This window comes from Protobothrops mucrosquamatus, unplaced genomic scaffold (genome assembly GCF_001527695.2).
Source record: "Protobothrops mucrosquamatus isolate PMUCROS unplaced genomic scaffold, P.Mucros_1.0 scaffold711, whole genome shotgun sequence".
In the NCBI taxonomy this organism is placed as follows: domain Eukaryota; kingdom Metazoa; phylum Chordata; class Lepidosauria; order Squamata; family Viperidae; genus Protobothrops; species Protobothrops mucrosquamatus.
The window spans coordinates 319710-346017 of record NW_015386992.1 but is presented as its reverse complement, the minus strand read 5'-3'; the positions used below and the strand labels follow the sequence as shown (position 1 = coordinate 346017).

General features: G+C 37.1%; 2 protein-coding genes across 2 annotated transcripts in view; both read left to right on the top strand.

Moving 5' to 3' along the window:
- The window catches only part of LOC107289526 (vomeronasal type-2 receptor 26-like), a 28621-nt gene extending 18331 nt beyond the window's left edge, over positions 1-10290 (top strand). Inside the window, exons 5-10 of the mRNA XM_029284559.1 lie at positions 854-1049; positions 2255-2432; positions 3747-4601; positions 5228-5455; positions 7353-7479; positions 9365-10290. Coding sequence (XP_029140392.1) covers positions 854-1049; positions 2255-2432; positions 3747-4601; positions 5228-5455; positions 7353-7479; positions 9365-10290 — 2510 coding nt within the window. The remainder of the gene's footprint in view (positions 1-853; positions 1050-2254; positions 2433-3746; positions 4602-5227; positions 5456-7352; positions 7480-9364) is intronic.
- Positions 10291-15158: 4868 nt separating this feature from the next.
- On the top strand, positions 15159-25233 carry LOC107289525 (vomeronasal type-2 receptor 26-like). The gene is made up of 5 exons (XM_029284558.1): positions 15159-15436; positions 16586-16877; positions 17639-18493; positions 20714-20840; positions 24323-25233. The coding sequence occupies exons 1-5, from the start codon at positions 15159-15161 to the stop codon at positions 25231-25233; spliced, it is 2463 nt and encodes an 820-aa protein (XP_029140391.1).
- The last annotated feature ends 1075 nt before the right edge of the window (positions 25234-26308 follow it).

Genomic DNA, 26308 nt, shown 5'->3' with positions numbered 1-26308 from the left:
TGGAACACTGCTAACATGTCACCCCTCGTCCTTCTCTTCATTAAACTAGACATACCCAATTCCAGCAACTGTTCCTTATATTTTTAGCCTCCAGCTCCTTAGTCATTTTCTCTGTACCCTTTCTAGAGTCTCAACATCTTTTTTACATCATGGTGACCAAAACTGGATGCAGTATTCCAATTGTGGTCTTACCAAGGCATGTAAAGTAGTATTAACATTTCATGTGATCTTGATTCAATCGCTCTGTACATACTGTATGTACTGAATATTGTACATACTGTAATACAAACACACACAGAGAGACATATGTATATATACAAAAATCAGTAGAGCTGAGGATACCCAAAATGTGGGAATAACCTTACCACAGAGAGCAGGCACTGCTACAGACAATTCATTCATGGAGATAGATTGGGAAGATGCCAACTGAAGTGTCATAAACATCAACATGTTGGCTCTGAAATGTTTTGAGAGAACATAGAATACAAAATTGGTAAATATTCCCCCATCACACTGTAATTATGACATAACTGTAATTAATGCTGTGCAGTATCTTCCTACTTCATGAACATTCTCTCAGGATAGGAGGATAAGTGAACAGTCAAGTATTCTAATATCTCATGTTATATTGATATGAACAATGATCTCATGTTCCCTTTCATGAGGGATGAGACAGGCAGAATTACACTACTAGGATTATTGGTAGTACATTCTATATGATTCTGGCTTTCAATCAGCTGAGTAATGCCATGTGAATTACCAACATTAAAAGAATCAATGAGGGGTCAGACTAAATGGAATAAAGCAGGAAGAATCTCTGGTAAAATCATGTTATGTTTGGCACTGATGATAGTCCTAGCAGTTGTACTTTATGGTCAGAGAATGATTCCTCTGACTAAGTGTCTTATTAAGGCACCTCTGCCTATTCTCCACAAGTATTATCAGCCTGGGGACTTTATCATTGCTAGCATTACCTCTCAAGTCTACATTTTTTCCAGTCCTATAACATTTCAGAAGCAGCCTTCTGATGAAACTTTTGATGACCTTTTGTAAGTACTGTAGCCTGAAAAATGAAATACATCTTCTATTTTTCTAGATAGATAGATTTCACACTAGTTACATTCATGTAGGGGTTTAATCTAAAGTTCCAAATTAAAATAAGAGATGAGGATAGCAGATTTTATTCAGCACTTTGCAGTATAAAAATTTCTATTTTTTATTTTTATTGAAAATTGCAAGTTGTAAAGGTATGGCAGTATCTTCAGCATTCAGAATCTTCCTATTATCATCTCCTATCATGAATGTTGGACATAATCACCTATAATATAAAAATTATCTTCTATTTTGAAGGACTGAAAAACCATTAAGAAAAGTATACTAAAATGAAATTCTGGGGAAAAGATATTCCTCTGGGGGGGGGAATGCTATGTCTGTCTGTCTGTCTGTCTGTCTGTTTGTCTGTCTGTCTGTCTGTCTGTCTGTCTGTCTGTCTGTCTGTCTATCTATCATCTTTCTTTCTTTCTTTCTCTACCATCTATCTATATATATATATATGTAAAGTTAGAATATAATAAACATAATAATATAGATATATCCCTTTCAATTTATATTATATATTAAAAGGGAACAACAATTGGGCAAAGCAAGTTTAACAATATTAAAATACAAAAAAACTAATAAGTGGAAAAGAATGCAAAGAAAGAAAAGCGAAAGCAATGTATCACATTTTGTGATTCCTCTTTTTTAATATCTGCTGATTTGCAATATATTATAAAACTGTTATTGATTTCAATTAATCCAAATCTTCCTAGGCATGTAGTTTAATATAAATTTGCCCTTTCGCTTTAACTCTGTACAGCAGTTATATATTCTTGTCCCAATTTCCATTCCTTTAACAGAAGCTTGTGTCCTATTGTTTTAATCATGCATTTTGTCTTTTCATTTATGGAACATTTTGTTTCATTTTTATGGATAATTTCATCCATTGGCATGTATACTTTATATAGTATGTTTCAAACCTATTCCATACAATGAGTCTCCTATTTTCAAGGGGCCAGTTATGAGAATGATGGTGTCAAGGTAGAATTAGTAATAAGATCTAAAGAATGTGGTAATTTGGAACCTATTGCTCATAACATAGGATGTTCACTCAGAATTACCAGCATATCCTGGCCTTGGTATTTGCTGTGAAGGAACTCAATGGGAATCCTCAAATCTTACCCAATGTCAGTTTGGGCTTCCACATCTTAAACAGCTATTTTTTGGCAAGGTGGACCTATCTTGCCTCAATGGAACTTCTATCCACACAGGACAAGTTCATCCCAAACTACAAATGTGATATTCAGAATAGGATTGTGGGAGTCATTGGGGGACCTACTTCTGAAGTTTGTCTCCACATGACAAACATCCTGAGCACCTACAAGATTCCACAGGTAAAAAAAGATATGAAAGATATAGGTTTATTACATTTAAGTTATTTCATAAGTGGGAGGCAGAAAATGGAAATCTTATTAATTCTGTAGATGATGTATTTATGAAGCACTGAAAATAGTTGGGTACTGAATAAATTGGCACACTTCGATGTATTTATAATCAATTAGAATACAGGTAGTCTGTAACTTATGATTGTAAGGTATCCTGGAATTTCTATCCTAAGTCATGACAAGAGTGGGTTGAAGCACATATATGACCAGCCAGTTTCCAACATGAAACTTTGTAAATTGTGTTGTGCGATTGAGGAATGCTGTTATGCAGGCTTGATAGGTGCAACTCAGTGGGAAATAAAAGCCGGAGCCTGGTTTTGTTTTGATAAACGCATTTATTCAGCTGAATAAAGACAGGTCATCCCTAAAAGTAGAGGAACCCTGAGCACAGTGTAAGGCAGATATTTATACATTTCTTTGCTTTCTCTTGGTTACATAAGAGGAAGCTGGCATACAATAGATAAGGTAAGAAATATAGAAATTGTAAAAATTGTCAAGCACACCTTCTGTGGTTTTGGTCATGTGCCTGATTTACTTTGGAACTTTCCATGGTATCAAAGGCCTGCTGAGGCATGAACTTCAGCCTTGCCATCTCAACATAAGAGCAAACATCAAATTTATCAGATTCCTGATCAACAATGCTGCAATCCACTGAAATGGTGAGTTGCTTACCAACTGCCTAAAATACATTAATGTGACTACAGAGGAGGTTACACCATCAGAATTCTAGAATTGAGTTGTAAGTATCCAGAGCTTAAATATCGTGTAAGGAGTACAAATCCTTTCATTCCCCTATCATCCAGTCAGAGCTGAGAAACAAAACATCCTCAAAGAAAAACAAGTTTCCTCGTGAAAAAGCATCTTTGGGATAATTATGACCTGGATAACTGAGAATCTTCATGGACATTTAAGGATTTCCTGTAGTTGGCAATAATCCATCCATATGTCACTATAGATTTTGCATTTGCTGAGAAACATTGATTTGGAGTTTTTGAAAAAAGCTTTGGAAAGTCCAATTGCATGCATGAAGGCGTTGTTTAATAACAAAATGTCTTAAGAATGCATAATAGTTCCTGAAATACCTGTGATTTACAAAAAAATATATTGCTTTGGACATTTGTCATAAGAAATATTTAAATGATCAGAAAATTAAATAAGATAAAAATCTGAAAAGAAAAAAAAGAGTGAAACCAAGTTCTTTTCAACTAAGAGTATGAGAATATTCATTTTAATTGTGTCTGACCTCTTTCCATTTTTTTCAAGATCTTATATGGGTCTTCTTCAATAATAAAAGACAAAACCAAAGAAGATTTTTTTCACAAGATGTTCCCCAATGAGACCCATCACTATTTGGGCATTCTTGAGTTGCTACTGCATTTCAGGTGGACCTGGATTGGCGTGATTATTTCTGATGATGACAATGGAGAGGGGTTTATACAGCATGTACTTCCCTTATATTCTCAGAAGGGTATTTGTGTGGAATTCTTAGAAACAATACCCAAAATAACCTTTTCAAGTAATATTGCTGAAAGTGCGACAGAATGGTTTGCAACTTCACGTATTGTCACAGGAAGTACTGCCAATACTGTTGTCATTCAAGGTGAAATACATACTATGAGTGTCTTAAGAACAATTTTCCAATTCTCACAATTTTATGATATAAGAATTGAAAGCCGAATGTGGATTATGACAGCCCAGATGGATTTTGCATCTCCTGGTTTTCTAAGAGATTGTGAAATACATTTCCTCCATGGAGCTCTGTCATTTGCTGTTCATACAAATTTCCCTATTGGGTTCCAGAAATTTCTGAAGGAAAGAAACCCATTTTCAGAAAATAAAGATGGCTTTATCCAAATCTTCTGGAAAAATGTGTTTAATTGTGATTTCTCAAATTCCACTCTTGAAGAGAGAGATGAAGAGATATGCACTGGGGAAGAAAGGTTGGATAGTCTACCGGGAACACTGTTTGACACAAGCATGTCTGGTCACAGTTATAGTATCTACAATGCAGTTTACATTATGGCATATGCTTTGTATGCCTTAACTTCATCCAAGTCAAAAGAGAAGGCAAAGATAAAAAACATGAGACAAGAGTATCTACTTGAAAAAGCCTGGCAGGTATCTTCCAAAACAATGTAGAAGGAGACAGAAAAGATAGTGAAATAGTATGCCAATAATAGTATATGGGAACAACATGTTACCTAGAAGCACCAGGAAAGAAATATAAAACAAACAAAAATGTAGTTCTTCTTATACCTCTTAAATGCCTATGTAATTCATTATCAAAACTCCCAAGATATAATGATGGCTATCAGTTCTTTGGTTCTCAGCCTTGTAAATGGTCCAATTCTCAGAGCCATACATTACTACTGGGAAAACCATAACTTTGACTCTATGGACCATTGTCATGCAAGATGCAGAAGAAAATATAATCTATCACTGATTCCCATTTTTCCCCTTCTATTTGCCAGAAAGTGATGGAACCAGATACCATGATTTTAGTTTTTTTTCTAATGTTGAGTTTCAAGCCAACTTTTTCCGTCTCTTCTTTCACCCTCATCAAGAGGGTTTTTAGTTCCTCTTCACTTCACATCCAGGCAACTGACTTGAATGATGTCTCCTCCTTTTCCAAATTCAGTAGATGTTGTCCCTCAAAGATCATTCATCTTAGTTTTAAATTGTATTAGGACTATTATGAAAGTTCTCTTAGAATCATTTTTTCTTCTACCTTCTCTCCAATTCAGCTCCACAAGTTTATAAGAAGTACTTCCTTTATAAACAGTGCTGGAGAAAATATTTCCTTTGATGACAAAGGACATATAATTGCCGGATTTGATATTTTCAGCTGGGTCACATATTCAAATAACACATTTACAAAAGTCAAAGTTGGATGGGTAGACCCAAACTCTTTCTCTTCCAAAGCACTCAACATTCATGAAGACTCCATGATATGGCCCACAAGATTTAACCAGGTATATATTTTGTATAGATTTAAGAATGGTTTAATCTATATTCTGAATATACAACAAATGTGACTGTCAATTTATTCAGTTATTGTACTTGCAATTTAAATTGGGATCTGCTCCTTAGTTCAATTAGATACCCACATCTTGAGAACTTTTTGAATAACTTTTTAAAAAAGGGTTATGCTTCTTAGGTCTTTCTCATTAAAATTGGTCAACATTTTTAGGAAACCATTGTATGACCTAGAAGATAAATGATAGATAGACAGACAGACAGACAGACAGACAGACAGACAGACAGACAGACAGACAGACAGACAGACAGACAGACAGACAATTTATTTATTCTTCATATTTCTTAACAACCCATCTCTTTTGGAAAGTGTACAATATACAATTTAATCAGATATACACAATATTTTATATAGATTTGAGGGTGAATTAACCACATTCTGAATAAAAAATATTCCTTACCTTATAGCCACAATTGGGCCTGAAATTTTGGTAGTAAATCCTTGCAGTTTTAAGAAGAGGCCACACATGACCAGATTTGATTTTATGACCATTTTAAAATGGTTATTAAGAAAATACACATCCACATCTAATAGACATTTTTATCAGAAACTAAAAGGACCATCCGAAATCACAAAAAAGTCACATATTTTGTTCGTGGGACCACAGGCTACTGCAACTGGTTGTAGGTGAACAAATTGCCAATCACCCAAAATGGGATTGTGTGACTGTGGAAGGGGAGCAACAGTAATATCTTTGTGGACAGTCATAAGTAGCTTTTTAAAAGCCCGTCATAACTTAAAAGGTTATTAAATGAGGGATGATCTACTGTTTTTATTGTAACATCAATAACCCTATTCAGAAACTGAAATCATGTTTTGAATTGAAATTGTTGAAGACTGGAATAGCTACAAAAGTGAAAATGCCAGGGATTAGAATATTCTTTAGTTTAGAGAAAAGAAAGACTGGGGTGAAATGATAGCAGTGTTCCAGTATTTGAGGGCTGCAACAAAGAAGAGGGAGTCAACTTATTTACCAAAGCACAAGAAGGCAAGACAAGAAGCAATGGATGGAAACTAACCAAGGAGAGAAGCAACCTGGAATTAAGGAAAAACTTCCTAACAGGGAAAACAATTAACCAGTGGAACAGCTTGCCTTCAGAAATTGTGGGTGCTTCATCACCAGAGGCCTTTAAGAAGAGACTGGACACCTGCTTGTCTGAAATGGTATAGGCGGTGGTGGGATTCAATCGGTTCGCACCACTTCAGCAGAACCGATAGCTAATTTTTTGTTGCCCAGGCCCAGAATGGACTTCCAAAAGTGGCATCCATACAGAGAACTGGTTATTCACATAACTGAATCCCACCACTAGGTATAGAGTGTCCTGCTTGAGCAGGGGGTTGGACTAGAAGACCTCCAAGATCCCTTCCAGCTCTATTCTGATTGATTGATTGATTGATTGATTGATTGATTGATTGGATGGTTGGTTGGTTGGTTGGTTGGTTGGTTGATTGCAGAAAGATTCTACAGGTGACTAGTAAAATACTTTCTATGTTGTTGTCAAAGAGCTGAGCTTAATATTAAGTAGAATGAGGCTATTGCCTTGGATAGGTGACCAACGTATGAATTACATTGAACCCAAATCCCTGTCTGCTGCACTTCAAATCATAGCTTGGTAAGTATCTTTCATGATAACCAAGATGTGCTGCACCCTGTAAATGCTTGTCATGACCTCTTGGCACACACACCATGTAAAATGAAATCATTATGATCTCTCATTCTGATGGTCCCCACGTCTAGATATGTGTCTGTGTTTCAGTAAGCACAATGCCCCTGAGCATGGGAAAACTACCAAACTGATTGTTCTTTTTAATTTTTCATCTCCTTCACTCAGAAAAGACCTCATTCCCTATGTAATGACAATTGTCAATCTGGTTCTAGTAGGGTCAAAATAGAAGGAAAGCCATTTTGCTGCTATGAGTGCCTTCCATGTCCAGAAGGAAAGATTACAAGTCAGAATGGTAAGATTTCTTCAGTTTATAAATATTAATTATTCCATGAAAACCTGTGTGAAATAAATTCAATATTTATGTAATATTGTGTATGTTATGTGCTCTCAGAGATAATATAGGGATGGTTGGGATGAAGTGAAATGAAGGAAACTATTTTATCTCCTCCCTAATTAACTTCCCAGGAACAATGAACCTTGTCATCTCAGCCTTAAGACATCTAGCCAATTAATGTCGATAAAAACCAGATAAATACAAAGAGGAAGGCATAGACTCTCCAAACTAAAGCAAATTTAACAGTAGGTCTAGAAAGATAATAATAATAATAATAATAATAATAATAATAATAATAATAATAATAATAATAATAATAATAATAATAATAATAATAATAATAATTAAAAAAAAAAACGTTGGAAGGGACATTGGAGGTCATCTAGTCCAACCCCCTGCTCAGGCAGGAAACCCTATACCATTTCGGACAAATGGCTGTCCAGTTCCTTCTTAAAAACCTCCAGTGTTGGAGTATTCACCGCTTCTGGAGGCAGGTTGTTCCACTGGTTAATTGTTCTCACTGTCAGGAAGTTTCTCCTTAGTAATAGTAATAGTAATAGTAATAATAATAATAATAATAATAATAATAATAATAATAATAATAATAATAATAATAATAATAATAATAATAATAATAATAATAATAATAATAATAATAATAATAATAATAGTAAAGTTGGAAGGTACCTTGACGGTCATCTAGTCCAACCCCCTGCTCAGGCAGGAAACCCTATACCATTTCGGACAAGCTCATATTGTCTAGTTGTTCTCTAAAAACCAGCATTGCCTTTCTAGTTTTAAATTAATCATATACCTACTACTCTATCCAATCAAATGCATATTCTAATTGTCATAAATTTGCATCGCCTCAATTTATAGGTTAGCCAGGCTAACTACAGTTCTGTAAATAAGCAATGAAAGTGTGGACTGGTCTCCAGTTAAAAAAACCTGCAAGATGAATAACTTTTCTCTCACCAGAATCTATTCTTTTCTCCTATTTGAAAATGATACCTTGAGATATTATGCCTTGATATATACTTATAATGAGCTAGGAATTCATTTTCCAAACACTGAGATGAAAGACTGGATTTTAAAATGTTTACTTTTACCTTATATCTATTATGTAATATTTATGACTTCAGGTGCCACTTTATTTTAATATTTTAAACTATGCAAATAAAAGATAAAGGTAAAGGTTTCCCCTGTCCAGTTGAGTCCGACTTTATGGGTTTGTGTGCTCATCTCCATTTCTTAGTTGAGGAAGCCAGTGTTGTCCAAATACATTTTTGAGGTCATGTGGCCAGCACAACTATATGCCAAGGCATATGGACCTCTGTTATCTTCCCATTGAAGTGCTACCTATTTATCTACTTACATTTGTGTGCTTTCAAATTGCTATGTGGGCAGGAGCTGGGGCAAGTAATGGGAGCTCACCCTGTCATGTAGCCACTCAGGTCTCGAAGCCAGGTTCTCAGCTTTCCAGCTGACAAGCTCAAGATCTTTAACTGCTGAGCCACCCTTCCCCCAATGAAAATAAGCAAAACAATAAAAATACTTTGATCATATTCTGTACCAGTTCTAATATTTGGTAGCTTAATCAAAGAGTTAATCTAAGTTCATTTCTATACAGTTTCATTGACTGTATTGTAGAGGTTGTCTATTAGTGCCCTTATAATAGCTAATAATTGTATATCACTCAGGGAGCCTCCAATTGAAACATTAACCAGAGGCCATTATGCTATATTCTTATTTTTTCAATATTACATATGTCTTAATTAAAACAGTATCTTCTACATTGTAATAAAAGCAATGTATTCATTCATTATTTCATTCATTTCCACAGATATGGATGATTGTTTGCCATGCCCAGAAGGACAGTATCCAAACAACAACCATGACTCATGTCTTCCAAAACATACAGTTTTCTTGTCTTATGAAGATCCATTAGGAATCAGTTTGGCCACTGCCACAATCGTCTTTGTTTGCATTGCCATTGTGGTGCTTGGGATCTTCATAAAATACCAGGACACTCCCGTAGTCAAGGCCAACAACCGGAACATCACCTACCTTCTTCTCATCTCCCTTTTGCTCTCATTCCTTTGTAGTTTTTTATTCATTGGAAAACCTGAAAAGGTGACCTGCCTTTTGAGACAAAGTACTTTTGGAGTTGTCTTCTCAGTAGCCATTTCTTGTATATTGGCCAAAACCATTGTTGTGATTTTAGTTTTCATGGCTTCAGTGCCAGGATCGAAGTTGAGGCAATGGTTAGGCAAACCATTAGATAATTATGTTGTTGTTTCTTGTTCTCTCATTCAAGTCACTCTTTGTGCTATATGGCTTGTAACCTCACCCCCATACCCAGATGCTGATATTAACCTAGTGGCTAATGAAATCATCCTGGGATGTAATGAAGGCTCTACTCTCATGTTTTACTGTATTTTGCTCTACCTGCTTTTCCTTGCCATTGTTGGTTTCAGTGTGGCTTTCAAAGCACGGCATTTACCAGACAGTTTTAATGAGACCAAGTTTATCTCCTTTAGCCTGTTATGGTTTTGCAATGTTTGGTTGTCCTTTTTTCCAACATATCTGAGCATCAAAGGAAAATACATGATGGCTGTGGAGATCTTTTCTATTCTTTCTTCCAGTGCAGGGTTACTGGGCTGCATCTTTTTTCCAAAATGCTTTGTTATTCTACTAAGGCCTAATATGAATAATAAAAAACAGTTAATGAGAGGCAACAAGTACAATTCCATGATAGTCTTTCAGTGAAAGATATGTTCTCTCAAGACCACATTTAGAAACTAAAAGTTGTTCAAAACAAACACATCAGAAGTCATGTCATGTCAATTCATCTATCCCTTGTTGTTGCTCTAGGCCAGGGGACTGCAACCTTAAACACTCAAAGAGCCACTTGGACCCGTTTCCCAGAGAAAAGAAAACACTGGGAGCCACAAAACTTGTGCGTGCACATGCACGCAAGGGGTGGGGACCTTGATTGAAGAGTTTAATTAAAAAGAAATAGAGGCTGCTCTGCATGAGTTCTCTCTCTCTCTCTCTCTCTCTCTCTCTCTCTCTCTCTCTCTCTCTCTCTCTCCCTCTCTCTCTCTTCCTCTCTCTTTCTCTTTCCTCTCTCTCTATCTTTCCTCTCCCTCTCTCTCCCTCTCTTTCTCTCTCTTTCCTCCCCCCTCTTTTTCTCTCTCTTTTTCTTTCTCTCCCTCTCTCTCTTTCTCTCCCTCTCTCTCTCCTCTCCCTCTCTCTTTTTTCTCTCTCTCTCTTTTCTTTCTCTCTTTCTCTCCCTTTCTTTCCCTCTCCCTTCCTCTCCTTCTCTCTCTCTTTTTCTCTCTTTTTCTCCCTCTCTCTCTTTCTCTCCCTCTCTCTTTCTCTCTCCCTCTCTCTTTCCCTCTCTCTCTTTTTTTCCTTTCTCCCCTCTCTCTCTTTCTCTCTTTCCTCTCTCTTTCTCTCTCTCTCTCTCTTTCTCTCTCTCTTTTCCTCTCTCTCTCTCTCTCTCTCTCTCTCTCTCTCTCTCTCTCTCTCTCCCTCTCTCCCATCTTCTGCTCACCTGGCAAGCTGGCTTCAGGCTGTTCTGCAACAAGCTGACACACATTATTGGGCTGGCTCTCTCCTGCCCTTCCTGCTTCCTGCTTCCTGCTTCCTGCAGAGACGCAGCAAAGGGAGGAGCCCCACCCAATAAGTTTGTCAGCTTGTCGGAACAGCATGAGGCCACTCTCTTTTTTATACACACACACACACACACACACACACACACACACACAGAGAGAGAGAGAGAGAGAGAGAGAGAGAGAGAGAGAGAGAGAGAGAGAGAGAGAGAGAGAGAAGGGAAGCAGGGAAATGCAAATGCCTCTCTCTGTCTCTGTCTCTCTCTCTGCAAATGGCAGAGGAGGCTGGGAGCCTCAGAGAAAGGCTCAAAGAGCCACATGTGGCTCTGGAGCAGCAGGTTGCTGACCCGTGCTCTAGGCACTCACCAAAGTCCCTTCCCTTGCACCATACTAGAAATAGCCACCCCAACTTTAATATGCAGAACATAAACAATGAGCTACCTATTATACTGAAATAGGTATTTTCATTTTCTTTCCTTTCTTATATTTAAGTTAATAATTTTGAGAATACATTAACATGCTGAACTTTGGCAACATTGAAAAAAAAATACATCAATATTCAAATTCCAGTGTCATATTTGTGGTCATCCTGTTTCTGTTTGTTATGCTTTTCCCCAAATTATTCCTAATAATAACACCCTTGGCAAAGGTTCAGGCCTACGGGTAGCTGAAGATCCAGGTGTTCCTGGTTCTTGACTATCACTTGAAAGATTCATTTCTTTTATATCCTGCAATCCTATCAACCACTTGAAAAAGTGGGGTTTTACTAACTCTCCATAAATTTCATTAGAAGTCTTGGATAGTTAACACCATGTCTTCTGATCACAGAACTTCCCATCCCTCCACTCAGCACTAGAAGCCATCTGACCAGTGGTGCCTGTTCAATCTGTGGTCATTGTATAGTTTGATGGAAAACTTAGGAAGTAAACTGTGATGGAATGTAATAAGGAGCTGGATTCCCAGAAGAGAGGGGATGTTCCAGAGGAGTGAGAGGCAACTCAGTGCAGATGTTACATTTGAGAAAAGAAGGTGAAGACACCTGCACTCTAATAGTTCACAGAGTACACTGTAGATGCATATAGTAGAATGTTCAGTCTGGCAAGATTGATGTCAGGCCCAAAACCAAGATTGACACCTGGTGAAGTAATGGTTGGAAACTAACCAAAGAGAGAAGCAACCTAGAACTAAGGAGAAATTTCTTGACAGTTAGAACAATTAATCAGTGGAACAACCTGCCTCCAGAAGCTGTGAATGCTCCAACACTGGAAGTTTTTAAGAAGAGACTGGACAGCCATTTGTCTCAAATGGTATAGGGTTTCCTGCCTGAGTAGGGGGTTGGACTAGATGACCTCCAAGGTCCCTTCCAACATTTTTTTATTATTATTATTATTATTATTATTATTATTATTATTATTATTATTATTATTATTATTATTATTATTATTATTATTATTATTATTATTATCCTAGACTCTTTTCACTGCCTTGCAGAATCATTCATTTGGTTCTCCATGAGAAAGGGGACATGGAGTGGGAAGCTGGGAACTGAACCATAAAGCCCATATGTTTGTTTTTTCACTTTATGATTTTTCTTATTTATTTAGTTATCAAATTTATATTACTGCCCATCTCATGGAAAGTGATCTCCACGATAATTGATAAATAAAATTATTATAAATCAAAACATTAAACACTCTAAATGTAGACCTAACAAGAGAAGAAAAAATAATACATGGAGGAATGTCAAAAATAATGGAGCCACCTCATGAGTTTTGAATCCCCTAAGGATCCCCATCAGGTCTTGTGAGACCTTCAAAGGTTCTGGACCTTTGGCCAACTCAGCACTTGGGTAAAGGTTTTCACAATGTAGGCACCATTGCAGAAAAGTCCTGTCAAATGTACTCAACTTTGTATCTCCATTCTAGTCTGACTGAGCAATGCAATAGATGTCTTGTCCCAGTGTCTGGAGGCTGTAAGGGTCTGTATGGAGTGTAATGGGGTTCAACTCAACCCAAGGAAGACTGAGTGGCTTTGGGTATTTGAGCCTATTGATAAAAAGGGTTTTCCACCACTAGTCCTGGATAGGGTGACAATACCTGAGGGGAAAATGGTGCACAATCTGGGGGGTCTTCTTAGACTCACAGATCCTGCTACAAGAGCAGGTGACAGTCCTGCTCAGAAGGGCTTTGCACAGCTTAGGATGGAAAACCAGTTGTGCCTGTTGCTGCATTGGGTGGCTTTGCTCATGACTTTCTGATCTCTTGTCTGGACTACTGCAGTCCATTCTATATGGGGCTTCAGACAGAAGTTTAATCTGTTGCAGATTGTGGCTCCATGGTAATAAAGGGTGTTGGATATCCAATACAAGTAACACCACTACTTTGTGAGCTGCATTGTTCCAGTGCAGGGGTAGGCAACCTTGGCTCTTTTATGACTCGTGGACTTCTGGGAGTCATAAAAGAGCCAAGGTTGCCTACCCCTGTTCCAATGTAATTCTGGGTTCAATTCAAATTGCTGGTTAGCACCTTTAAAGCCTTTCATGGCTTAGGGAACATTTTCCTCCAGTCATTTCTACCTGTCCATTTGGTCAGACAGGTTGGGAGATATTGCAATCCCATCAACCAAGGAATATCAGCTGGTGGGAATTGGGAGAAGTGCCTTCTGTAGTATAGGCTCTGCATTCTGAATTTTCTCCCTTCAGATATTGGGATGATCCCAATCCTGTTGGCATTTTTGTAAGGTTATAAAGACTTGGTTGTCATGGTGGTGCAGTGGTTAGAATGCAGTACTGCAAGCTACTTCTGCTGACTGCTGGCTGCCTGCAATTCGCTAGTTCGATTCTCACCAGCTCAAGGTTGACTCACCCTTCATTCTTCTGAGGTCAGTAAAATGAGGACCTAGATTGTTGGGGGCAATAGGCTGATTCTGTAAACCACTTAGAGAGGGCTGCAAAGCACTGTAAAATGGTATATAAGTCTAAGTGCTATTGCTATTGCTATTGTGTGACTGGGTCTAGAGTCCAAAGTGTGTTAAGGGCCCCATTTCCTGCCTGTATTATTACTCATAGTAATAGTTTTACTTGGTTGCCATGGATATTTATTTTGTACTATTTCAATTATTTTAAATTTTTAAAATTGTTTTATGTGTTATGATGTACACAGCCCAGAGTCACTTGTTAAGATGGGTGGCTATTGAAAATAATTAATTAAATACATACATACATACATACATACATACATACATACATACATACATACATACATACATACATTACATACATACTGCTGTCTATGTTGTGAAAATCTGCTGGGAGGTCAAATTAAGGAAGGATGGATACTTCATGCATAGCATTCTATTCCATGCATAGCAGAAGTCATCCCAAAAATTGGAGGCTATTTCTCTTTATGCAGCCAAATAAATAGTTTTCCAAATGTTTAGCTAACACAAAAATACTGCAGAAGTCTTGCAGCAATATAATTCATGAACTATCTAGGTTTACAGGAAGATTATTAATATGGTCCACCTGAGATTCAAAAATATGCCAAAATTGCCCTAAATTGGAAACTGGCAAGGAAAAATGGAAATAAATGAATGAATAAATAAACATTTCTTTTTCATGGCTCTTTCAAAAGGCCTGTTTTTTAAGTTATTGATTCTTTTTCTTAATAAGGGATATTACACATCTGGGATTCCTCTTATATTTAGAAAGTAAGATAGCAGCTGAGCTGTTAGAAGCATCGATGGGTCGACCTCTGAAAACATTATGGTGAACTCAGAATGCCAAGTTGGTCATTATTTCCTGACCAGGTCATAATTATGAAATAACTGTGTTTAATGCTATCTCTTCCTAGCTAGTCCCTTGGGATGGGAAGATACTTAACTATACTAATACTTCATATCTCACCTAGAGTTGAAGCTAATGATAGGCAGGCTTTCACACCCATGATCATTTACAGTAAATATTGTACAGTTTTGGCTTTAGATGAGCTATGTTTTACCTCTTGACTCAATAGTATTCAAATGTCAGTGAAGGAACAGACACTTTGGAAGAAAGCAGGAAATGTTTCAGACAAAGTGGTATTATTTGTGGCCCTGGTGATAGGTATACGGACTCTGCCTCATGGCTTAAGTAAGGTTTCTATTGCTAAGTGTCCTGTTGGTAAGCCTCTTTTTATTCTTCACAAGTATTACCAGCCAGGCGATTTCATCATTGCAACCATTTTTTCTCAGATCTACATTTTTTCAAGTCCAATCAGCTTTCAGAAACCACCTTCTGAGGAAGGTTTTGATGATCTTGTGTAAGTAGTTTAGGTTAATACATAATAAGCATGTTACATTTGACCAGAGAAAGTGCTCAAGTTATTTGTGCTATTTATAGAGTTCACTTAAAGCTACAATCTGGGGACAAGAACAAAATAAAAAATGAGGGAAAATATTATGAGGAATCTTTCCAACTTTTCGTGCAAATGAATCAATTTGCTGGAAGGGACTTTGGAGGTCTTGTAATCCAGCCCCCTACTCAAACAGGAGACCCTATATAATTTTAGACAAGTGACTGTCCAGTCTCTTCTCAAAAATCTCCTGTGATGAAGCACCCACAACATCTGAAGGCAAGCTGTTCCACTGGTTAATTGTCCTCACTATTAGGAAGTTTCTCCTTAATTCCAGGTTGCTTCTCTCCTTGATTAGTTTCCATCCATTGTTTCTTGTCTTGCCTTCTGGTGCTTTGGAAAATAAATTGATCCCGTCCTCTTTGTGGCAGCCTCTCAAATACAGAAATACTGCTATCATATCCCTTTTTCTCTAGATTAACCAAAGCCAAATCCTGCAACTGTTCTTCATATATTTTAGTCTCCAGGCCTTTAATCATCTTAGTTTCTTTTCTTTGCACTTTTCTTTGCAGTCTCAAATCATCTCTATGCTTTTGTCTTCATCTTCTAATTTTCATTTCTTAAACTTTACTAGATGCTCAGAGATGGAAACATCTACAGGGATGTAAAAATGTAAGAATACCATAATGCCCTACTTCACAGAAACTTATATTGTAAAAATAGATTAAGTTTTATTTCTTGCCTGTTATCACCACAGTGAGATGGGTGGTATAGACATTTAGTAATACATAAAATGAAATAAATGATATGGGTAGATATCAAATATTGTGATAAGATAAGACCTTGCAATAGCTCTTAAGGTTTTCATGTTTCATGTTTCAGTAATATCCCTGAAGAAAATACACTACATTTCAAACTGGTTTCTGAAATTGTAAGAGTAACTCTTTAACTTTGTGTGTGAAAAATAACTTCATAATTTCCAAAACGTGTTCTATGCAGTTGACTTGAAGTTCCTTGAATGTCACAGATCAGTTTTTTTATAGCAATCTGTCTAGATAGATTGAACATTACTATCTAGAAAACAGACTTCACCTGAAACTATTTCTTTTAATATAGGATGTTCACTCAGAATTACCAGCACATCCTGGCCTTGGCATTTGCTGTGAAGGAAATAAACGAGAATGCCCAACTCTTACCCAATGTGAGTTTAGGCTTCCACATTTTAAACAGCCATTTTTTTGCAAGATGGACCTATCTTGCTTCTATGGAACTACTATCCACAAAGGACAGATTCATCCCTAACTACAAATGTGATATTCACAATAACATTTTAGGAGTCATTGGGGGACCTAATTCTCAAGTCTGTCTCCACATGACAAATATCCTGAGCACCTACAAAGTACCTCAGGTAAGCTGTATGCATGAAAAAACAATGAGGAAGAACTGCCTTCCTCAAATTTAAATATGATCTTGTGTACTGGTGTCAAAAATGGATATCTCATTTTAAACATATATGATCCCATTTCTTTTCTGAAGAACCAAATTGGTGGTTGTTTAATCTATGTTTGCATGTGAAGGATCAGAATGATGAATTTGTATTAAATGAATTCATTCCTTTTCTACTCATCATTATATCAAACCATGCTCTTATCCCAGAAATTCATGTGTTTAACAGCCTTAATTTAAGCACTCATCCCTAAAACTGTAGTACTCCTTGCCACACTTCTTAGGCTCAATGAATTTGGAAGCAAGGCAGTTCAAATAACTACAGATTTATTGCATGCTAATTCACTCTCTACAAGAATCTGAACTACTAATGGTCAAAGAAATTGAGTGAATTTCTTTGACCATTAGTAGTGGTCAAAGAGTGAATAGAATTCAGGGTGGGCTGGATTTAGATCTCTTGTGGGTGCAAAGAAACTAGAGACTGATGACATACTCAGTGTGGTTATCTCCTACAACACTGATATTCAAGGAAGATTTTTGCAGATGGAATGTTTGCTTTTACACTCCTTTATAGTAAGAAATGCATCACAGTTCAGCCAAAATGCAACATAAATATGAATGGAGAGAAAGGGTCCTTTTTCGAGTGCCTTTCCTTTCAACTGAATCCATCATAAGATTGATTGTCATGACGTCTCACCTTCTCCCTTGTATGTCTGTCCTAAGATTATTTACGGATCATCTCCAATAATAGAAGACAAAACAAAAGAAGATTTCTTCCACCAGATGTTTCCAAATGGGACCCATCAATATATGGGGATCCTAGAGTTACTGCTACATTTCAAGTGGACCTGGATTGGTGTAATTGCCTATAATGATGACAATGGAGAAATATTTAAACAGAATATTCTTCCCATATATTCACAGCATGGTATCTGTGTGGACTTCTTAGAAACAATGCCCAAAATGTCTTTTTCAGGAGATGTTGCTGAGGCAGCAATGGAATGGTTTTCAACTTCACATGTTGTCACAGGAAGTACAGCCAATACTGTGATTATACAAGGTGAACTGCATACTATTAGCATCTTAAGATCAATTTTCCACTTTGCACAATTTTATGATATAGCAATTGATAGCCGAGTGTGGATCATGACAGCCCAGATGGATTTTGCTTCTCCTGGTTTTCTAAGAGATTGGGACATACATTGCCTCCATGGAGCTCTGTCCTTTGCAATTCACACAAACTCACCTACAGGGTTCCAGAACTTTCTGAAAGAAAGAAATCCTATTTCAGAAAATAGAGATGACTTTATCAGAGTCTTGTGGAAAGACGCATTTAATTGTGATTTCTCAAATTCCCCTCTAGAAGAGAAAGATGGGAAGATCTGCACTGGGGAGGAAAAGTTGGAGAGTTTACCATTGACCCTCTTTGACACAAGCTTGTCTGGTCACAGTTATAGTATTTACAATGCAGTATATAGTATGGCACATGCTTTGCATGCTATAACTTCATCCAAGACAAAACAGAGAGGAAACATGAAAGAGATAGGACAAGATCGATTAAATCAGGAGCCATGGCAGGTATTCTGCAAAACAATATACTGTAGAAGAATTTCAATCAATATTTCTTTCTTCCAATAATTTTTGTTTTTTTCCTGCTTGTGCATGTTTTTATATTACTATAAGAAATAGAGCTTCAAAGGCATTTTTCCCTACTGCTAATTTTCAATTTTATATATATACACAGACAGTATACTCTCTCTCTCCCCCTCCCTCCCTCTCTCTCTCTCTCTCTCACACACACACACACACACTCATACACACACACACTAAATTTGTGTCACATCAATATGACGGAGTAGAGAAAAGTTTGTTGGATATGTTCACCTCCTTGAGTTATTTGTACAAATAATAAAAGTGGGATACAAATATAAAAATAATAATAAAAGACATTAGCATGTGTTTTTTTTACTTTAAAGAGAAGAAATAGACAGTCCTAAACAGATCAACCTTGGCCACATTAAAGATACCTACTTATTCAAATGTGTCACCTCAGCTTTTCTTGTTAATGTGACCCTACTACCTAAACAACTTACTGAAAATATCTTCTCCTTCTCCTTCTCCTTCTCCTTCTCCTTCTCCTTCTCCTTCTCCTTCTCCTTCTCCTTCTCCTTCTCCTTCTCCTTCTTTTAATAGAAATGAGTGCTTTTATGGTATGTTGCATGTTTAATATTGGTCTCTGCAGCAATGTATGTAATGTCTGGACCATTACCCAGAGTTTTCAACTGTGAACAGTGTCTCATATCATCATTTTCTCTCAACTTTTTCCCCTATTTAGTTCCATAAGTTTATAAGAAGTACTTTCTTTGAAAACAGTGCTGGTGAAAACATTTCCTTTGATAACAAGGGACATATAATTGCTGGATTTGATATTTTCAACTGGGTCACATACTCAAATAACACATTCACAAAAGTCAAAGTTGGATGGATAGACCCAGACCCTTCCTATTCTAAATCGCTCGGTATTTATGATGACTCTATTAAATGGCCCACAAGATTTAACCAGGTACATATTTTGTAAGATTTTGGGCTAGTTTAACTACATTCTGAACATTCAAAAAAATTTGACTTGTTTTTTGAATTAGGATTTACTCTTTAGATTTGTGTTCAATTAGATCACATATTATTGGTGACCTTTAAAAGGTAATTAACACCATTCTGGACAAATGCAGAATAGAAAACAGAATAATAGAGTTGGAAGAGACTTTGGAGGTCTTCTAGTCCAATGCACTGGTCAAGCAGGAGACCCTATATAATTTCAGACAAGTGGCTGTCCAACCTCTTCTTAAAAACCTCCAGTGCTGGAACATCCACAATTCTGGAGGCAAGTTATTCCACTGATTAATTATTCTAACTTTCAGGAAATTTCTCATTATTTATAGATTGCTTCTCTCCTTGATTATTTTCTATCCATTGCTTCTTATCCTGTCTTCAGGTGCTTTGGAGAATAAGCTGACACCCCCACACTTCCCCACCCCCCTCCCCTTAGACATTAGAATACTGCTATCATGTCACCCCTAGTCCTTCTTTTGACAGACAAGGTGTGAACATGAAAGGTGCCGACTTGAAAAGTCCAAGACTTATGATTTTAGGTCAAAAAGTTAATATATACACTATTTGCAACCGTATCAAAGAAAGTTGGAAAGTATTTGTGTTTATTCAATTTTGTGTTTCTTTATTCCTTTACACACCTCCTTCCCCTAAAACTCCAGGTTTTATGCAAATTCATTAAACCTTCCTGGAATAAGCAATGTTAAATTATTTCTTTAATATTGAGAAGCAGTTGAATTTGGTTGAATGCAGCCTTTTCCTTTCTAATAGTATTAGGTAGAATGAGATTGTTCTATTGGATAACTCAACAGCTTGTATGGTGACTGGGACCCAAATCCCTCTCTGCTAGTCCATAAACCTCTGCCTAGTATAAAATATTCATGAGGCTTAAGTTTCATTGGAATAAGTTGCTATCCCAACCAGACATTGTTACAGTGATTAATGCAACAGTCAATACCTAATGTGTCATTCTGAGGTTCCCTTAAGCAGCCCAATAAAGTGGAAAACCAGGACAAAGATAAGAAATAGCACTACTTCAGTGTCAAAAAGGCAGTTTCCAGAGGTCTCTACAATATGATTGAAAGGAATCTTTTTTATTGCTTTGGGTGAATCTTATTTGAAAGACCAGCAAGGTCATAGTATATCAAAAATACCAGATTGATTCCTCATTTTATTCATCTCTATTTACAGAAAAGACCACGTTCCATGTGTAATGACCATTGTGCTTTAGGTTCAAGTAGGAGCAAAATTGAAGGAAAGCCATTTTGCTGCTATAAGTGCTTTCCATGTCCAGAAGGGAAGATGGCAAGCAAGAAAGGTAAGATATACAGCATTATCTGCATAGAAGGAACCATTCCATGCAAAGACTATTCAGGAAAAGGAGTTCCAATTCTGTACAGAAGATAAAAAGAAGGTGCCAGTTTAGATGACTGAAATAATTTCCCATCCACTCCCTAATTACCTTTCCAGAGAAAGAAAGAAAGAACCTTGGCAGCTCAATGATAATAGCAATAGAACTTAGACATATACTTTTTTCAATGGTGAAAAAAGTAAGGTTCCAAATGGACAGGTATAGTATAGGTGGTACCTTGCTCAATAGTAGCAACTGTGAGAGGGATCTTGGAGTCCTAGTGGACAATCACTTAATTATGAGCCAGCAATGTGCTGCAGCTGCCAAAAAAGCCAACACAGTGCTAGGCTGCATTAATAGAGGGATAGAATCAAGACCAGGTGAAGTGCCTTGGTAAGGCCACACTTGGAATACTGCATCCGGTTTTGGTCACCATGATGTAAAAAAGATGTTGAGACTCTAGAAAGAGTACAGAGAAGAGCACCAAAGATGGTTAGGGGACTGGAAGCTAAATCATACAGTATAAGGAACGGCTGCTAGAATTGGGTATGTCTAGTTTAATGAAAAGAAGGATGAGGGGTGACATGATAGCAGTGTTCCAATATCTCAGGGGCTGCCAAATAGAAGAGGGAGTCAAGTTATTCTCCAAAGCACCTGAAACAAGAAGCAACAGATGGAAACTAACGAAAGAGAGAAGCAACCTAGAACTAAGGAGAAATTTTCTGACAGAACAATTAATCAGTGGAACAACTTGCCTTCAGAAGCTGTGAATGCTCCAACACTGGAAATTTTTAAGAAGAGATTGAACAGCCATTTGTCTGAAATGGTATAGGGTTTCCTGCCTGAGAAGGGGGTTGGACTAGATGACCTCCAAGGTCTTTTCCAATTATTATTATTATTATTATTATTATTATTATTATTATTATTATTGTTGTTGTTGTTGTTGTTGTTGTTGTTGTTGTTGTTACTATTATGGATCATCGCACAGTCAGCCAGATGTTCAGACTGGATTTGACATTTTGTTTACCTATCGAGTCCTTACCAAGGACCTGGGATAGGCAGATGTGGATGTTTGATGGTATTACAGATATTGTCGCAGGATGGAGGCGGTTCCTAGTAAGGCCGCCTTTTGCAATTGACTAATGGCAAATTTGTCAATGCCAATGGTGTTCAAGTGGTGCTCCAGTTGTTTTGGGATTGCACCCAAGGCGCCTATTACTATTGGTACTACCCTTGCTTGCTTTTGCCACAGTCTTTCTATTTCTATTTGTAGGTCTCTGTATTTTGTTATCTTCTCCAGTTCTTTCTCGTCTATTCTGCTGTCTCCAGGCATTGCCACGTCCACTATCCAGACTTTTTTGTCTTTCTTATCAACAATTGTTAAGTCCGGGGTGTTATGTTGCAGGTGCTTGTCTGTTTGAATTCTGAAGTCCCAGAGCAGTTTAATTTTATCATTTTCTATGACTTTTTCTATTTTATGATCCCACCAGTTTTTGCTTACAGGCAAATGATATTTCTTGCAGATCTTCCAATGCACCATTGTTGCTACTTTGTCATGCCGCTGCATGTAGTCAGTCTGTGTGATCTTCTTGCAGCAGCTTACCAGGTGGTCCACTGTTTCTTCAGCTTCTTTGCATAGGCGGCACTTACTGTCTGTTGCTGTCTTCTCAATTTTGACTTTATATGCATTTGTCCTTAAGGCTTGGTCTTGTGCAGCCAGAATTAGTCCCTCGTTCTCTTTCTTCAATTTTCCTGCTCTTAGCCATTGCCAAGTCTTGTTATTATCTGCTTTCCCAGCTATTTTTTTTTAATGTACTGGCCATGTAGTGCTTTGTCTTCCCATGCCTCTATTCTGTTCTTCATTTGGTCTTTCTTGTAGGCCAGTTTGGTCTCTCCAGTAGTCAGTAAGCCTTCCTGATATACTAATTTCAGTGCATCTTCATCATTGTCCTTCAGATATTCTTCCAAAGCCATTTTTTCTTCTTCAACCATCTGATGTANTTGCCCAGGTGTTGATTGCCTTTATGGTATTTCCTCCATTGAGTTTGGACTTTAAGATCTTCTTCACTCTCTTGATGTATTCACCTCTGATCTTTTTCTTGACTTCAGTGTGCTTGATGTTGTCAGCTTGAAGGATACCCAAGTATTTGTAGTAATCTTCCTCATCCAGACTCTTAATGTTATTTTCGTGGGGCATCTTAATTCCTTCAGTTCTCAATATTTTTCCTTGTTTGATAGTAAGTGTGGCACACTTGTCCAAGCCAAACTCCACTGCAATATCTTGGCTATATATACGGACAGTGTTGAGCAGTGATTCTATTTCAGATGCTGTTTTTCCATACAGCTTCAGATCATCCATGTAAAGGAGGTGGGGTAGTCTGGCAGATGTTTTTGATGTTTGATAGCCATGTCCTGAGTTATTCAGTATTGTTGACAGAGGAAACAGTGCAATAACAAATAGTAATGGTGATAATGAATCTCCTTGAAATATTCCTCTCTTGATGTTAACCTCTCCCAGTCTCTCATCATTGACCTGCAACTGTGTCTTCCATTGTGCCATCGATCTTTGCACAAATTTTCTGATGTTTCTACTGACTCCTGTTATTTCTAGGCACTTGATTATCCAGTCATGTGGCAGAGAGTCAAATGCCTTTTTGTAGTCAATCTATTATTATTATTATTATTATTATTATTATTATTATTATTATTATTATTATTATTATTATTCACATCATAATACTTTACAGCACTCCCTGGGTGGTTTACAATGTCAGCATATTGCTCCCAACTGTATGGGCCCTCATTTTACTGACCTTGGAAGGATGGAAGGCTGAGTCAATCTTGAACTCTGTCAGGATCGAACTCCAGGCTGTGAGCAGAGTTAGCCTGCAATCCTGCATTCTAACTACTGCACCAACAACTAAAGGCCCAAGTAATGTTGGTAAAACCAGGAAAAGATCCCATGAGCCATCACTGGCTCTTAGAATGTAGGCTTTATCTCAATAAACATGTGATGTGTTGCTTTATTGAAACTCAATTAAATCCTTTGCTTGGATATTGGTTGTTTCCCATTACATACAGTATACATTCTAATTTAGATAAATTGTTTTTCTTATATCTATGGCTATGAAGACAGCTCTACTGTAATCTGCTAAACTTTAAGTTGAATCATAAGAACAATTATGATTATGAACAATTACAATATTGGTCCAATTTCGCATCAAACAGGGATAAAAGTAAATTTGAATTGAGGGCAATTCTATACAGTTTCACTCATTGCATTACAAAAATGGTTTATTAGTGCCTTCATCTGCCCAATAGCTTTATAAATCTCAGACAGTCTATTAAGGAGGATTAAGATGTGGAATACCTCCTACTTAACTTAGTATTAGCCATATCTTGATTAATGCAGTATATTCTACATGTTATAACAGCATTTTCTTTTGCAGATATGGATGATTGTTTACCATGCCCAGAAGGACAATATCCAAACAACAACCATGACTCATGTCTTCCAAAACAGATAGTTTTTCTTTCTTATGAAGACCCCTTAGGAACCAGTTTGACCATTACGGCAATTGCCTTTGCTTGTATTGCCATTGTGGTACTTGGGATCTTCATAAAATACCAGGACACTCCCATAGTCAAGGCCAACAACCGGAACATCACCTACCTTCTCCTCATCTCCCTTGTGCTCTCATTCCTTTGCAGTTTATTATTCATTGGACAACCTGAAAAGGTGACTTGCCTTTTCCGACAAACAGCTTTTGGGATTATCTTCTCAGTAGCCATTTCTTGTATATTGGCCAAAACCATCATTGTGATTTTAGCTTTCATGGCTTCAGTGCCAGGATCAAAGATGAGACGATGGTTGGGCAAAAGATTAGATAATTACATTGTTGTTTGTTGTTTCCTCATTCAAGTTGTTCTTTGCATTGTATGGCTTGTAACCTCACCCCCATACCCAGATGCTGATATGAACCTAGTGGCAGATGAAATTATTCTAGGATGTAATGAAGGCTCTACTCTCATGTTTTACTGTGTTTTGCTCTACCTGCTTTTCCTTGCCATTGTTGGTTTCAGTGTGGCTTTCCAAGCCCGGCATTTACCAGACAGTTTTAACGAGACCAAGTTTATATCTTTCAGCCTGTTGTGTTTTTGTAGTGTCTGGTTGTCCTTTATTCCAACATATCTGAGCACCAAGGGGAAATACATGGTGGCTGTGGAGATCTTTTCTATTCTCTCTTCCAGTGCAGGGTTACTGGGTTGCATTTTTTCCCCCAAATGCTTTGTTATTCTATTAAGGCCTGATCTGAATGATAAAAAGCAGTTAATGAAAGGAAAGAAAGAAGATTTATAGTTCTTATTTTTTCAGTGAAAAATACATTGTCGTACATATCCATTGCAAACTATTCAAAAATGGTTCATAAACAAGCCATTGCAAACCATTCGAAATGTTCATAAACAAGCCATTGTAAATCATGGGAAATTTAACCCTTCTGATTGCTCCAGGTACTTATCAATATCACCTACCATGGACATCCAAAAAATTATAACCTCAGAGATATCCACCTTTGTTCTAATAAATAAAATATAAAAAATGAAGTACTTATTCCCTTGAAATAATATTTTCATTTCCTTCCTTCTAATTTTTTTTAGTGAAATAATATTGAGATAACTTTAACATGACCTCAATACTCCAGTTACGTTATCATATTTCTGATCATCATATTGATATTTGCTATGTTTTTTCCTAGACCAACTTAATTGTGAGAGTCACAAAGGGCAGGCATAGAGATAAATGCAAATCAAATCCAAGAACACCTAGTGCTTGATTCCAAATTCTACAGAAACCTTGTTCATAGGAATGCATAGCATGTCTGCACTCAGGCTGACATTGATCCAGGGTTTGTCCCAACCCCTAATGGCAATACAGAAAACAAGGCTAGTCTATTTTCCCTCAATGTAACTTCATCAGTATTGTTATTCTGGCTCATAATCATTTTCCACCTGATTAGCGAGCCATTCCTTATCTTCTCCCAAAAGTACATGATGAAACACTGTAAATATTATGATGACTGCATATACCTTTATTTATTTATTTAAATTTTATTATGTTTGTGTGCCCCATTTCTTTCATAACATTATAATTATTTTACTGAAAAAGTAGCCTAACATGAATTATTTGATATGTCTAATTTGATTATGATAAATGAGATAAATATATCTACAGTAGGATTACTGATATCCCCCATATATTGCAAGTGTAAAAAACGTCCAAATTTAGAAGTTGTCAATCTTTGAACTTCTGCAAATTAAAGTTCTGTTCCTTCTGTAAGACGGTATGGCATATGGCGATCTGTTGCTGTACAGCTCGCTGCTGGGTGGAGAACTAGGGACTCGTTTGCCCTTATTGGCAAACGAGTCCCTAACAC